The sequence below is a fragment of the Scyliorhinus canicula genome, chromosome 4 (assembly GCF_902713615.1).
Source record: "Scyliorhinus canicula chromosome 4, sScyCan1.1, whole genome shotgun sequence".
In the NCBI taxonomy this organism is placed as follows: domain Eukaryota; kingdom Metazoa; phylum Chordata; class Chondrichthyes; order Carcharhiniformes; family Scyliorhinidae; genus Scyliorhinus; species Scyliorhinus canicula.
The window spans coordinates 79,273,411-79,288,052 of NC_052149.1; the positions used below are offsets into that span (position 1 = coordinate 79,273,411).

Below are 14,642 nucleotides of genomic sequence, written 5' to 3' on the forward strand. Positions count from 1 at the left end.
TGGCTGCGTAGCTGCCATTCAGTATTCATTAAATTATAAAAACACTAATATTCTCTGCTATTACTTTTGATGCATTTTTTCATACATATAGAAGGTAATTTTGTCTTCTGCCTCTTTCATCTTGTAAACATTGATCACTTCATAGTTCAACTGACTGGCTAGATTAAGTGAACATTTAACTATTTGGTAACTCTTCAGATCTAGACAATGCAATTACCCCTATCTAAACAATATAATAATAGTTCATGACCTTCTGTATGTACTCATTAAATTTTAATATGATTTGTGTAAAAGAAAGACCGCGCCAAGCACATCATGTAACCATGGTTTCATATTAGAGTAATTTCTTTGACCTCATCTTTGTTGATATAGTTTAATGGTTGCTGGCAATCGTTCAGCATCTCATTGTATTCTTTGCATATTCCTAGGTTGTAAGTGTTTGAACATGACTTATGTCATTTGAATGTGAACTGAGTCAGATCTTTTCTGCCACCTGCACTTGCAGACATTGAGAATGATGCATCATTGCTGATTTTTCCATCACTACCATTAAGATGCTAAAATTAATTCAAACTATTTTACCCACCCTGGCTACGATCAGTTACTTAACACATGTGGTGATCATGTCTGAGATTTTTCTGATTTACATGATGTGCTTAAGCAGTTTTTAAATGTTGAACTGACTTCTCAGAATTTCATTTTTGCATAAATCACACATACTTAATGAATACATGCAGGAGGTTATCTACTATTAAATGGCCTATATCAGCGTAGTTAAAATGTCTAAAATTATAATACCTTCTGAAAAGTAAAATGTTCACCTAATTTGTCTTGGTCTTTACGTTGTGGTGCTCAGTGCCATATGAGGCAGCATATTACCCAATGAGCCCTTGAGCTAACACAGCCAGACTGTTGATGTAACATTGTTGTACTATAATTCTACATGCATGTTAGTACCAGGAAACTATATGTAAGCCCACTCAACATTTTCCGTCTAAAATACAGGCATTGTTTTTCTCCTTCTGGTACTTTGTTGAAGTTTAAATAAATGTGTATCCACACTTTATATCTTTTTAGGGTGGGTAGAAAATATCATGTTAATGCAACTCATAAATTTTCCAGGCTTTTCATTCTTTTTAATCAGCTTTGGAAGTCTTTGAAAAGTCACACCTGGAAGTAATCCCATATGAGTAACAGAGGAATTCATCAAAGCTGCAGCATGAACAGTCATTTCAAAATCTTGCCACTTTTCCGAATTCACGTTTGTTTAGTGTGAAATTATGGAGTGGTTTTTAATGTGTTTAAAACTACAGATTTGTGTATTGTGTCTTAGAAAAGGAGCCATAAGTAATTTTTTACATGTTTACTCTGAGCGTTTGGTAGAAGTGAATAATTACTGGGGATGTTAATAAGACTTTTGTCTGCTTGGAAATCATGACTTTTTTATAAAAGGATAAATTGTTAATCTCAAGCAAGTTGTTTGAATGTTTTTCTGTTTCATTTTGAAGCATCAAAAGAACTTTCATTGGTAGATTTTTACTTTAAACAAAAAGAAACGGCTCATTTGTAGCTTGCTGTGTTTTTGCCGAAAGCTAATTAATCACTTTAGTATTAGAACTAGTAATGGTTCCATATGCGCTTGCCAAATGAAGCTCATAGGCGGCACAAGTGAGGAAAATAAATTTTAGTTTACTTTTATACTGAGCTTAATTTCATGCCAATGAGAACTATGAAATCATTGGGAGCTTCTATTGTATCTTGTATGTTTCATATTAATTAAAGGCCTTTCAATGTAGTTTACCTATTAAGCATTAATAACCCTAATCATTAAAAGTACATTATGAGTAATTTTTGCATGCTTTCTAACTTTTTTCCTGAAGGTATTAAAAATGTGAAACTACCATGGGATTACATACGACTGTCTGAAGACCTTAAATGCTTTGTAATGATGTGCTAAATCTTAACCTGATTGTAATTAAAACCAGCTTTTCTTCAATGTGTTTTGTCATTAGCCTAATGCTTTTGCATCAAGTAAAACCTATAAAGACATTAAGCACTGTTTAATGCTGAAAATGAGTTACAGGAAAAGCGAATTGGACATGCAGATGTTTCAGGTTAAGACCCAGATGATCAGTACATGGACCCCCATATGTGCGGCGTCCTCACAAGTTCTCAATTTCTTTTTCATCCCACCTGTGTACACGTGGTATGAATTCATTGGAAGTGGGCAACTCACCAAAATTCTTTTAATTAGGTCATATATAAAGTGTTCAGTGAAGAGAGCCTAGTGTTGTAATGGTACTGTATGAAAACTAGCTTGCTGGTGGAAAATAAGCAACATGCTTTTTTTAGCGCTCGCTGATCTTATTTATTGATGTTTTCTTGCCATCCCTGTGTCTTTTTAATGCATCAACAACTGTTCTACATCTGTGAAAATAAAACTGGTGATCATCATTGATAGATATCCAAATGCAGTGTGACTGAGAAAATTTGCTGTTCTTCAGTGATGATATTTGTGCAGCTATTATTTCCTAAATACTACATGCACCTCCATTTCACATTTTGTACAACCCAGTATTTATGAACTTCATTGGTGAAATCCAATGGAAGGAAATTTGTATCTCCAAAATATACAATCTACTTTAATATAAGGCAAATGTTTAATTAGTGTGAGACATGTTGAATTTTGTGTTAATTCAACATAAGTGTAGCTCATCCATTTTAAACATTTAAACAAGATTACAGTGTGTCTTTGCATTTCTTCCTGCTATATCCCCATTATTGCTCCCATAAATTGCAGAAAGGAAAGACTAAATGGACTTGAAGAAAGAGTAAAGTAATGCTGAGCTGATTCTTGGTGGATGAATCAACTTGTCCTCCTGAAGTTATCCAAAGCATATGAGGTTCGGGGGTAGAATATTTGTGACTGGTAGTTATCTGAGAATTCGCATTGAGAACTAATCTAGATTGTTCAGCACAGTAAGGTTTCAAGAAATAGGTATCATATCTGATTTTAGTGTGCATGACTGAAGTATGATGTTAATGGGATAAGTATTTTAAAGTATATGTAAAATTCCATGAAGTGTTTCAGCGTCGATGTTTAAACAGATACTGCAGTTTGATCTGACCAGGGTCAGCTGTTGATTGCTGCTTCTGGTTGTGAATAGATTTTTACGTAATGTATAATACTACAGCAAATTAAAAATTACATCTGGTGTGAATTTTGTTCTGGTTGCTGTACAATACATCTGACAGTTTCTTGCTGCAGGTCATAACTTTTCAGCCATAAAATATTTCACACCCATCGTGCACATCAAAGCAGAATGACCAAACAATCTTTCTATTGGAAATGTGACAGGATGGCTGGGAATACTGTACTTCAAGTGCATGTTTCATTAGATTTGTGTTTCTTTACAATTCACTGTATATAATTGACGACATCAATGGAGTAGTTAAATATTCAATTAATTGATGTTTTAAGATGGTCATTCACATGATTCATTCTTATCAGCAATGGCAATAGGTAATGCAGATATTGGCAGTGTAACTGTGCTTTAGATTTTTTTTAACAATATACATAAGGTTTATTAGAAGTAGCACTTTCATGTAGTTTGGTTTACAGTTGAACAAATATGACAAGTACACCATGCTACTGTTAACAGGCGAATTAATCCCCATTCCCTGTTTATAATTATAATAATGTTCCAATTTGGATTTCTTCTTTCTATCAGATAATAGATTTCCAGAGAAGCTACCATTTAAGTTTTATACCCCAAACAATATTTGTTCCATTCATATTTTCAAATATTTTTATTTCCAAGCTCCAAAATAAAAACAAAAATGAAGTGGAATAGAGGTTTTGGAAATTATTAATTAGAGAGTGGCAATGAAGTTGTAGTACTTGCTGTTGTTAGCATTGCTCAACTATTGGATATGAGATTTTCATTCACAAGGTTTAAAACTGTCGTGTGTACAAACAGTCAAAGCACAAACATAGTTAAAAGAGCAATGTGCAGCTATCATATAAGCACCAGCAGATTGACAAGTGGACTTTATTATATTTCTTCTGTTTTCTCTCTTTCCAACTGTGCCTGGATATGGAATTTGCAACTTTACTTTCCTTTAGCTGGAGGAGAGCATTTGAGAGATAACTAAGTAGATGTAGCGACAGAGTACAGCTAACCTGGCAATCATATAGATAGTTGGGAAGAGAACAGAATGATAATAGATAGGTTAATTGAGTAGGTAAAGATCTGGCAAATGGAGTATAATGTGGGAAAATGTGAAATGATCTGCTTTGGTCGGAAGAATGAAAAATAAGCAATTTATTTAAATGATGAGAGATGCAGAGAGATTTGCATGTACATGAATTGCAAAAGGTTAATGAGCAGGTGCAGCAAGTATGTAGGAAAGCTAATAGAATGTTATTGTTTATTACGAGGAAAATTAAATATACAATAGATTCTTCATGAGCAAGAGTTGTGGGTAGGTGGGAATGTGGAATTGAGGTTGCAGTCAGAACAGTCATGATCTTGTTGGATGGCAGAGCAGGTCAAGTGACCTACGCCTAATTCAAATGTTTGTACAGTAAAAACAAATGTGCAACTTGTTTGAATAGGGCACTTTCACTTTATTCATTCATGGGATGTGGCCGTCGCTGGCTAGACCAGCATTTATTGCCCATCGTTATTTGTCCTTGAGAAGATGGTGGTGCACTGCCTTCTTGAATTGCTGCAGTTCATGCTCTGTAGGTACACCCACACTACTGTTAGGTGGGACAATTCAAAGATTTTGACCCAGTGACAGTGAAGTAACACCAATATATTTCCAAGCCTAGATGGTGAGTGGCTTGGAGCAGAACTTCCAGCCAGTGGTGTTCATGGGTTTCTGCTGCACTTGTTCTTCTAGATGGTAGCAGTCATGGGTTTGGAGAGTGCTGTCTAAGGAGCCTTGGTGAGTTCCTGCAGTGCATCTTGTAGATGGTATACACTGCTACCAGTTTGTGTTGGTGGTGGAGGAGGTGAATATTTGTGGAAGGGGTGCCAGTCAAGCATGCTACTTTGTCCCAGGTGGTGTCAAGCTTCTTATGTTTTTGGAACTGTACTCATCCAGACAAGTGGAGAGTATTCCATCACACTCGTGAGTTGTGCCTTGTAAATGGTGGAGAGGCTTTGGGGAGTTGAGTTACTTGCCACAGGATTTCAAGCATATGTCCTGGCCTTGTAGTCACAGTATTTATATGGCCAGTCCAATTCAGTTTCTGGTCAGTGGGGTAACCCCCAAGATGTTGATAGTAGGGGATTCAGCGATAGCAATGCCATTGAATGTCGGGTGATGGTTAGATTCTCTGTTGTTGGAGATGGTCATTGCCTCACACTTGTGTGACGCGAATGTTACTAGCCACCTGTCAGCCCAAGCCTGGATATTGTCCAAGTCTTCCAACATTTGTAAATGAACTGCTTCAATATCTGAGGATGCATGAATGGTGCTGAACATTGTGCAATCATCAGTGAACACGCCCACTTCTGATTTTATGATGGAAGGAAGTTCATTGATGAAGCAGCTGAAGATGGTTGGGCCGAGGACACTACCCTGAGGAACTCCTGCAGTGATGTCCTGGAATTGAGATGATTGACCTCCAACAACCACAATCATCTTCCTTTGTGCCAGATATGACTCCAACTACTGGAGAATCTTCCCTCTGATTCCCATTGTCACCAGTTTTACTAGGGCTCTTTGATTCCGCAGTCAAATGCTGCCTTGATGTCAAGGGCAATCACCCTCACCTCACTTATGGCATTCAGCTCTTTTGTCCATTACTGAACCAAGGCTGTAATGAGGTCAGGAGCTGAGTGACCCTGGCGGAACCCAAACTGAGCTTTGAGCAAGTTATTGCTAAGCATGTGCCTCTTGATAGCACAGTTGATGACCCCTTCCCCAGACTAGCCAAGCTGTTTGACTTTATTTTTATGAGGATGCTAATTCTGAACTGAGAGGGTGGAGCACCATGTGAGATTGTTGTTCTTTACGTTGTGTATCTTGTTAGGTACTATGGGATGTTTCTTAATGATTTGTGCTATTTCTGGAATTTTGCAGTCTGCAAAACAAGTTCCATGTATTTCCACTTTCTTTTTGTTGTTACAAAATCCTTGGATTTGATTTACAAATACCTATTGGTTGTGTTTACAATGACAAAGGGTGTTTGATGTTTCCCACTTTAAAATGTGATTTAACTCCTACATTTTTATGCCACTTTCACTCCTCTTAGCATTGCTATTCCAGTGTCTGAATCAACTGCTTGTGTGATATTGAAATATGATGTGGTATTTATTTTTGAAACCCTTTTAAATGTTGGAATTGTACTTTGCTTTAAAATTAATTTAAAAAACATCAAATTAAGAAATGGTGGAAAGTTGCACGTGTTTTCTTTCACTCTAGTTTAGCAACATTCAAAATTAGTAGCAAATATTTTCGTTCGATGTTCTGTTGGTTAAAATATTTATAACACTGCAAGTAAAATGTTCATTGCTAATAGAGATAGAAGATTTTTTCTAATTCAGCAAATTCTAAATACTGACCAAATTCTAACCATTCGATATGATCAGGAGAATTGAGACATCTGTGACTGTGACCTGTTTCATAAAAATATATGTTTTTGAGGGAAATCGTATTGATGAAAGATGTATTAGTGGAACTGTATGGTGGTAGACTAGTTTTGTGAAATTAATTTATTGATTTCCCATCTCAAAGCTGTGGCAATCCTTAAATTGCAATAGTCTAACTTGCACTAAATGCATGTAATTTATGTACTATTTCTGTCTCTGCCTCTGTACCATTGCTGTTTGTGTTTGTGAGATCAAAAGTAATAAACCACCTTTGTTTTATAGCAAAAAACTATTTTTGAGATCACCAAGATTTAGGAAATGACAGTGGTCTGTAATGTTAAATGGGGGAAATTAAAATAGTTAAGCAATACCTGGAACTTTAAAGAAGAAAGATCAATAAAATAAAATGCTGAGAACACAATTCAATATTTTCTTTTGTTGAACTGCAGGTAGAGTTGAACATCATTGAGAAGCTTTCCAAGTTAGTGCCATGTGAGCATGAGGATCTCTTGAATATTACCCTGCGCTTGCTACTGAACCTGTCCTTTGACACTGGGCTTCGGAACAAGATGGTCCAAGTGGGGTTACTCCCAAAATTGACTGCATTGATAGGTAATTTTTTTAAGTCAAATTCAGCAGATTTTCTTGTATTTTCTTAATTCATTATTTCAAAATTTCCATAGCTGTATACTATGCTGCACATGTGACTGTCAAAACGAATAACCCCACGGATGTAATAAGTATCAGGATCATTGGCTTCTTAGATGAGTTATGATCCAAGTATGCAAGGGGTAGCCATTGTCTTCATTCAGTCAACCTCACTTGCTTTGCAGTGGCAAGCACTGGTGAGATGGAATATTGGCACAAGATGAAAGCTATGAGGGAAGTTGGTACAAGCGTGCTTAATGCGCTGCTGGTGATTGCACATTAATGGATGCAAATCTTTGCATTTCATGAATGTAGAGGGTGAGTTTGCAGGAGCCCTCATGGTGATCTTTGTGATAACAATGATACGTTAACATGAAACCTGCAATTTGTGCAGATTTATGTTTCAGTTCTCCATAGGTAGCGTAATAACATTTATTATTTAATAAAAGCATTAAATAAAATATGAGATGAAACACTAGGGACAGGAGTAGGCAATTCTGCTCCATGAGCTGTTCAAGTAGATTGACTAATCACACCTGACTCCATTTTCCTGCTGTTGCTCCATATCTTTTGATAGTTTAACAAAAATCTATTTCAGTCTTTTTGGAGAAGAGAGAGTTTCAAATTTATACTACCATTTGTGTGGTAAAGTACTTTCTACTGTCGTTCCTGAACAGCCGAGCATCAATTTAAGATTATGGATGGAATTCTGCCAAGCCCCTGCCGGTGTGTTTGATGGTAGGCATAATCGGAGAACATGACGGGAAGCCCAGAAATCGGTTTCACGCCTGCTTGAATTTAAAGCGAGATCTTCCGCTGGTGGGTCGGAAAACCTGGGCCAGGGTGTACTTCATTTGCATCCTGTTAATAGGATAGAGATGAAGGCCCGATTGGAATAGCTTTTCCAGCCAGTGTGAACATTTTTGGGAACACCGTGACATGCAGATGCTGTGACCTACCTTTATAGGGCCCTGCTCAGACCACTGTCTTCTGAAGGGAAGATGCTACTGGAGACCTACAGTTTCAGAGCATAGAGGAACACGTTGCACCGATTGGTGGATGGATCTCCATAAATGGTGTCGACATGGTGCAGCTCTTGGGGATGGGGGATCCCCAAGCATCAGCCTCCGTGTTTCCAGCATCTCCTATGCTCTTCACTGAGCTCTCTGAATTGTTCCAGACCTTGTTAACCACAGGTGGGTATGCAGCGACGAAGGGGAGGGGAAGGGACTGAAAGCCTCGGTGGGGGTGGGAGAGGGAACGAGGATATCGGGAAAGGGAGAGTGGAGTGGATAAGGGAGTGCAGAAGGCCGAAGGTATCCTGGGAGAAGAAGGGGTGGTGGGGGAGAGGAAGGAAGGTACTGTGTGAGAAGGTGCTACTGGGGAGAAAGGACGGGAGGAGGTCCAGAAGAGTTACTGGCTAAGGGTGGAGGTACGAGTCGTGGGGGAAGGTAGATGGTATGGAATCGGGCTGAAGGGATTGGGGAGGGTGTCTGGGGAAATGACAGGGTGGTGATGGAGAGAGATGGGACCATGGGGGTCGGTGTATCGAAAGAGGTAGGAGTGGAGGAGGGTTTAAGGAACGGACAAGATATGGGGGGGTAGATGAGAAGGTATGGGATACTGCTGGACTAGAGAACGTTGCAGTGAGCATGGATGAACGTGTGAGGGAGCGAGTGAGGCGCTGGGGGGGGGGGGGGGGGGGGGGGGAGGCGGAGGGAAAGAGTCAGGAATGTTGAAGGCAGAGTGGAAAGGGACAAGGTCAGGGAGGATGAAAGCCTGGAGAGTACTGTAGGCGGGAGGGGTGGATGGCGAGGGAGGGGTGGAGGGAGGGGTTGGACTGCATGCGAATGCAGAGATCAAGGGATAAGAAGGAGTGATGGGGACCGGGGGAGGGGCAGTCTCAGGTAGAGGCACCATGAGCTGTTTGTCTATGATCGCAGAACTGCCCACGTGCTGGTTGTACACAGGTGCTGCATGGGAGTGGGTGGATGGAAATGCTGGTCAGCATGAATGGACAACTGAAACAGAACCCCAGCAGACAGCATTGGCAAAGCTCAGGATAACCAGATGAAGGTTCCACGTGTGCGGGGGAGTGTTTACATCAGGCTGCCTAAGCTTGTCACACACTTGTCTCTCCAGACTCACTCGTGGTGCAGCTGCGGTTTCTGATAGATTTTAGATAGGTTCACTACCTCTTGGTTTTTTTTTGCATTCCAGGTCTCTTGTGTTTGAACCTACTTTTTATTTTGCAATTTTACCAACTTAAAATGAAAAAAAAACATTAATGTCTGGAGAACCTATGCCCTCAAATTATTTTTCTCCTCCACAACATAGAGTTAACCTTCATTAAATTTATAATTACTGCTGATTTTTTTTTTGACAATGTATCACCTCATATTTATTAGTATTGTACCTGCCACTTTTTAGTCCATCTGGGATGGCACAGTGGCACAGTGATTAGCACTGCTGCCTCACAGCGCCAGGGACCCGGATTCAATTCCGACCTTAGGTGGCTGTCTGTGTGGAGTTTGCACTTTCTCCCCGTGTCTGTGTGGATTTCATCCGGGTGCCTCTCACAGTCCAAAGTTGTGCAGGTTAGGTGGATTAGCAATGCTAAAGTAAGGGGCACAGATAGGCGCTTCTGTGGACGTGAAAAAGACTCCAGGATGGTATGTTGTCTCCCTGGTGCCAAGGTCACAGATGTATCTGAACGAACACAGGACATCCTGAGGGGGGAGGGTGAACAGCCAGGGGTCGTAGTACACATAGGTACTAATGACATAGGCAGGAAGAGTGATGAGGTCCTGCAGAAGGAGTTCAGGGAGTTAGGCAGTAAACTAAAAAGCAGGACCTCTAGGGTTGTAATCTGAGGATTACTCCCTGTGCCACGTGCCAGTGAGGCTAGAAATAGGAAGATAGTGCAGCTAAACACGTGGCTAAACTGGTGGTGTAGGAGCGAGGGTTTCAGATTTTTGGACCATTGGGATCTCTTCCAGGGCAGGTGGGACCAGTACAAGAAGGATGGGTTGCATCTAAACTGGAGGGGCACTGATATCCTGGCTGCGAGGTTTGCTAGATTCACTCGGGAGGATTTAAACTAGTGTGGGATGGGGCTGGGAACCAGAATGGGAGCTTAGAAGGGGTAATAACTGAAGGGGAAATTGAGAACCAAAATAAAAGAACAACACCACCCTCAGGCAGAGCAAAAAAGGTGACAAGTATGGAAAGGAAGGTGATCAATGCAAGATTGAGGGTGTTGTATCTAAATGCATGCAGCATACGGAACAAGGTAAATGAGCTTGTTGCGCACATTGAAATTGGCTGGTACGATGTTGTGGGCATCACAGAGGCGTGGCTGCAAGGGGATCAGGGCTGGGATCTAAATATCAAAGGATATGTGTCCTATTGAAAGGACAGACAGATGGGCAAAGGGGGTGGGGTTGCATTGTTAGTAAGGAATGAAATGTAAATCGATAGCAAGGAGTGATATAGGATCAGAAGGCACAGAATCTCTGTGGGTAGAGTTGAGGAATCGCAAAGGTAAAAAGATGGCGATGGGAGTTATGTACAGGCCCCCTAGCAGTAGTCAGGATGTGGGGCAGAAAATAAATCAGGAGATAGAAAAGGCATGTAAGAAAGGCAATATTACAATAATCACGGTGACCTTCAATATGCAGGTGGACTGGGAAAATCAGGTGGGGAGTGGATCCCAAGAAATGGAATTTGTGGAATGTCTAAGATGTTTTTTTGGAGCAGCTTGTGACAGTCTACCAGGGTACAGGCAATTCTGGATTTGGTGATGTGTAATGAGGCAGTCTGGATTAGGGAATTTAATGTGAAGGAACCCTGAGGGAGCAGTGACCACAATATGATAGAATTTACCCTGCAATTTGAGAGGGAGAAACTGCAATCAGATGTAACGGTATTACAATTAAATAAGGGTAACTACAAAGACATGAAGGAGGACCTGGCCAGAGTTGATGGAAAAGGAGCCTAGCAGGGAAGACAGTGCAACAGCAATGGCAGGAGTTTTTGAGGGTTATTCGGGAGACACAACCGAAATTTATCCCAAGGAGGAGGAAATGTGCTGAGGGTGGACAATGCATCCATGGCTGATGATGGAAGTCAAGGACAGCATAAAAGCTAAAGAAAAAGCGTACAAAGTGGCGAGGATTAGTGGGAAGCCAGAGGATTGGGAAGCCTTTAAAAACGAACAGAGGACAACTAAAAAAGCAATAAGTGGGGAGAAGATGAAGTATGAGTGCAAGCTAGCTAGTCAAATAAAGGAAGATAGGAAGAGTTTTTTTCAATATATAAAAGGTAAGAGAGAGGCAAAAATAGACATTGGACCACTGGAAAATATGGCTGGAGAAGTAATAATAGGAAACAAAGAAATGGCAGATGAACTGAATAGTTACTTTGTATCAGTCTTCACGGTGGAAGACACCAGTGGGATGCCAGAGCTCCAGGAGAACCAGGGGGCAGAGGTGAGTGCAGTGGCCATTACTAAGGAGAAGGTTCTGGGGAAACTGAAAGCTCTGATTGTGAATAAATAACCGGGACCGGGTGAACTACACCTCAGGGTTCTAAAAGAGATAGCTCAGGAGATTGTGGAGGCATTGGTGATGATCTTTGAGGAATCACTGGAGGCAGGAAGGGTCCCAGAGGACTGGAAAGTGGCTTATGTAACACCCCTGTTTAAGAAGGGAGGGAGGTGGAAGAAGGGAAATTATAGGCCGGTTAGCGTGACCTTTTAGAGTCCATTATTAAAGATGAGATCCCGGAGTACGTGGAAGTGCATGATAAAATCAGACTGAGTCAGCACGGCTCCGTCAAAGGGAGGTCTTGTCTGACAAATCTGTTAGTTCTTTTGAGGAAGTAAAAAGGATGTTCGACAAAGGAGAACAAGTGGACATGATTTATTTAGATTTCCAGAAGGCCTTTGACAAGGTGCCGCATAGGAGACTGTTAAATAAGTTAAGAGCCCATGGTGTTAAGGGTAAGATCCTGACATGGATAGAGGATTGGCTGACTGGCAAGAAGGCAGAGAGTGGGGATAAAGTGGTCTTTTTCAGGATGGCAGCCGGTGACTAGTGGTGTACCTCAGGAGTTGGTGCTGGGACCACAACATTTCACAATATACATTAATGATCTGGAGGAAGGAACTGAAGGCACTGTTGCTAGGTTTGCTGATGATATAAAAATCTGTCGAGGTAGGTAGTATTAAGGAAGCAGGCGGGCTTCAGAAGGACTTGGACAGGCTAGGAGAGCGGGCAAAGAAGTGGCAGATGGAATACAATGTGGAACCTATTTTCTAACTGGGAAGATGCTTTGGAAATTTGAAGCACAAAGAAGTCTTGGAATCCTTGTTCACGATTCTCTTAAGGTTAACGTGCAGTTTCAGTCGGCAGTTAGGAAAGCAAATGCAATGTTAGCATTCATGTCGAGAGGGCTAGAATACAGGACCAGGGATGCTATATAAGGCACAGGTCAGACCCCATTTGGAGTATTGTGAGCGATTTGGGCCCGTATCTAAGGAAGGATGTGCTGGCCTTTGAAAGGGTCCAGAGGAGGTTCACAAGAATGATCCCTGGAACAAAGAGCTTGTCGTATGAGGAACGGTTGAGGACTCTGTGTCTGTACTCATAGTTTAGAAGGATGAAGGGGGATCTTATTGAAACTTACAGGATACTGCGTGGCCTGGATAGAGTGGACATGGAGAGGATGTTTCCACTTGTAGGAAAAACTAGAAGCAGAGGATGCAATCTCAGGCTAAAAGGACGATCCTTTAAAACAGAGATGAGGAGGAATTTCTTCAGCCAGGTGAATCTGTGGAACTCTTTGCCGCAGAAGGCTGTGGAGACCAAATCACTGAGTGTCTTTAAGACAGAGGTAGATATGTTCTTGATTAATAAGGTGATCAGGAGTTGTGGTGAGAAGGCAGGAGAATGGGGATGAGAAAAATATCAGTCATGATTGAATGGCAGAGTAGACTCGATGGGCCAAGTGGCCTAATTCTGCTCCTATGTCTTATGGTCTAAATTGTCCCTTATTGTCCTAAGATGTGCAAGTTAGATGGGTTTACAGGGATAGGGTGGGGAGTGGGCCTAGGTAGTGCGCTCTTTCTGAGGGTCAGTGCAGACTCAGAGGGATGAATGGCCTCCTTCTGCACTGTAGAAATTCCAATTTTATCTTAGCAATAGCCTGTGCAGCTTTTTTTCATTTCCTAATGCAATACTTCTCCGGTTGCTATTACAATCCTCCATTTTGGTATCTTCTGCAAATGGTTTTCCTTGAGTTTTCCTGGAGTGTATGTGCACAAAAAGGATCTTTGTTTTTCCATCCACCATGCCGGTTATCGTCTCAAAGAATTCTGAAGTTTGTCAAGGATGGTTGTTCCTTTTGAAATCCACACTGGTTTCTTCTAACCATTTTGTTTTTATACTTGGTAATTTCATTCTTAATTAAGGATTTCAACATTTCTCTTCCACAGATATTAAACTAACTGACCTGTTATTACCCTGATTTTCTCTGCCTAGCTTTTTAAAATTGTGTGCTAGATTGGCTAGTTTCCAATCCTCCAGCACATGTCCGTATTCAAGAGAACAAAATATTATTTCTTGGGCCTCTGCAATTTCCTCCATTATTTCCCTCTGGATCCTAGGATAATCCTATTTTTCAATCATCTACAAACTGACTCTTCTTGACCCCCACCTCGCATTTAAAAATTCATTTCATTGATGTTGCTGATAAGGAACTTTAATCGAGGACCTCAGTAACTTGTGTGACAAGAGGCCCCTGTCACATTCAGTGAGTTGCAGGTTTGTTGTAGGAGGCTAGAAAAGGTCTATGACAACCTTCCTGTAGAAGTGTAGCTTCCGTACGCACTACTCTTATTAGTGCAGAAGCTTAGTTCTTTATGGCCAGTTGGGAGGGTATGGCAGTCAGCACTCTCCTTTTCATCTGCACCATTAGTGAGGTGTGATCATTCTCCCCATTGCTGCAGGTCTGGCTTGAATTGAATGGCCGTAAAGGTTCCTGTTTTCGGGGAGTTTTGCCAGTACTCCTTTACTCTTAAAGTAACATGATCAAGCAACAACAAGCAAAAAAAAAATCACTACTGCACCCAAAGCTGGATGGAAAATACAGTAAGGTGTCTTCCAAACCGTTTCAAATTTAATTTGAACAAGTACGAGCCCCATTAAATACCACTGGAACTGTTCGTTTCCCATCCATGATTTGTGAATGGGTTTAGGAAACTGCGGTGACTCACATGAAAATTAAGCCCAGCATTGAATCGCATAATAGGACCCTCATTTTTATTAGTATTTCATCTCTCTTCATTTCGGCTTGGAGCTAAATCAAAACTTCCTAAAAAATCTCAAT

At 40.8% G+C, this 14,642-nt stretch overlaps 1 protein-coding gene across 3 annotated transcripts in view; it reads left to right on the forward strand.

Annotated features, from left to right (window-relative positions):
- kifap3a (kinesin-associated protein 3a) overlaps nt 1–14,642 on the forward strand; it is a 301,592-nt gene that overhangs the window by 105,094 nt on the left and 181,856 nt on the right. For all 3 annotated transcript variants that reach the window (XM_038794573.1, XM_038794572.1, XM_038794574.1), the window contains one exon: nt 7,055–7,217. In XM_038794573.1, coding sequence (XP_038650501.1) covers nt 7,055–7,217 — 163 coding nt within the window. The remainder of the gene's footprint in view (nt 1–7,054; nt 7,218–14,642) is intronic.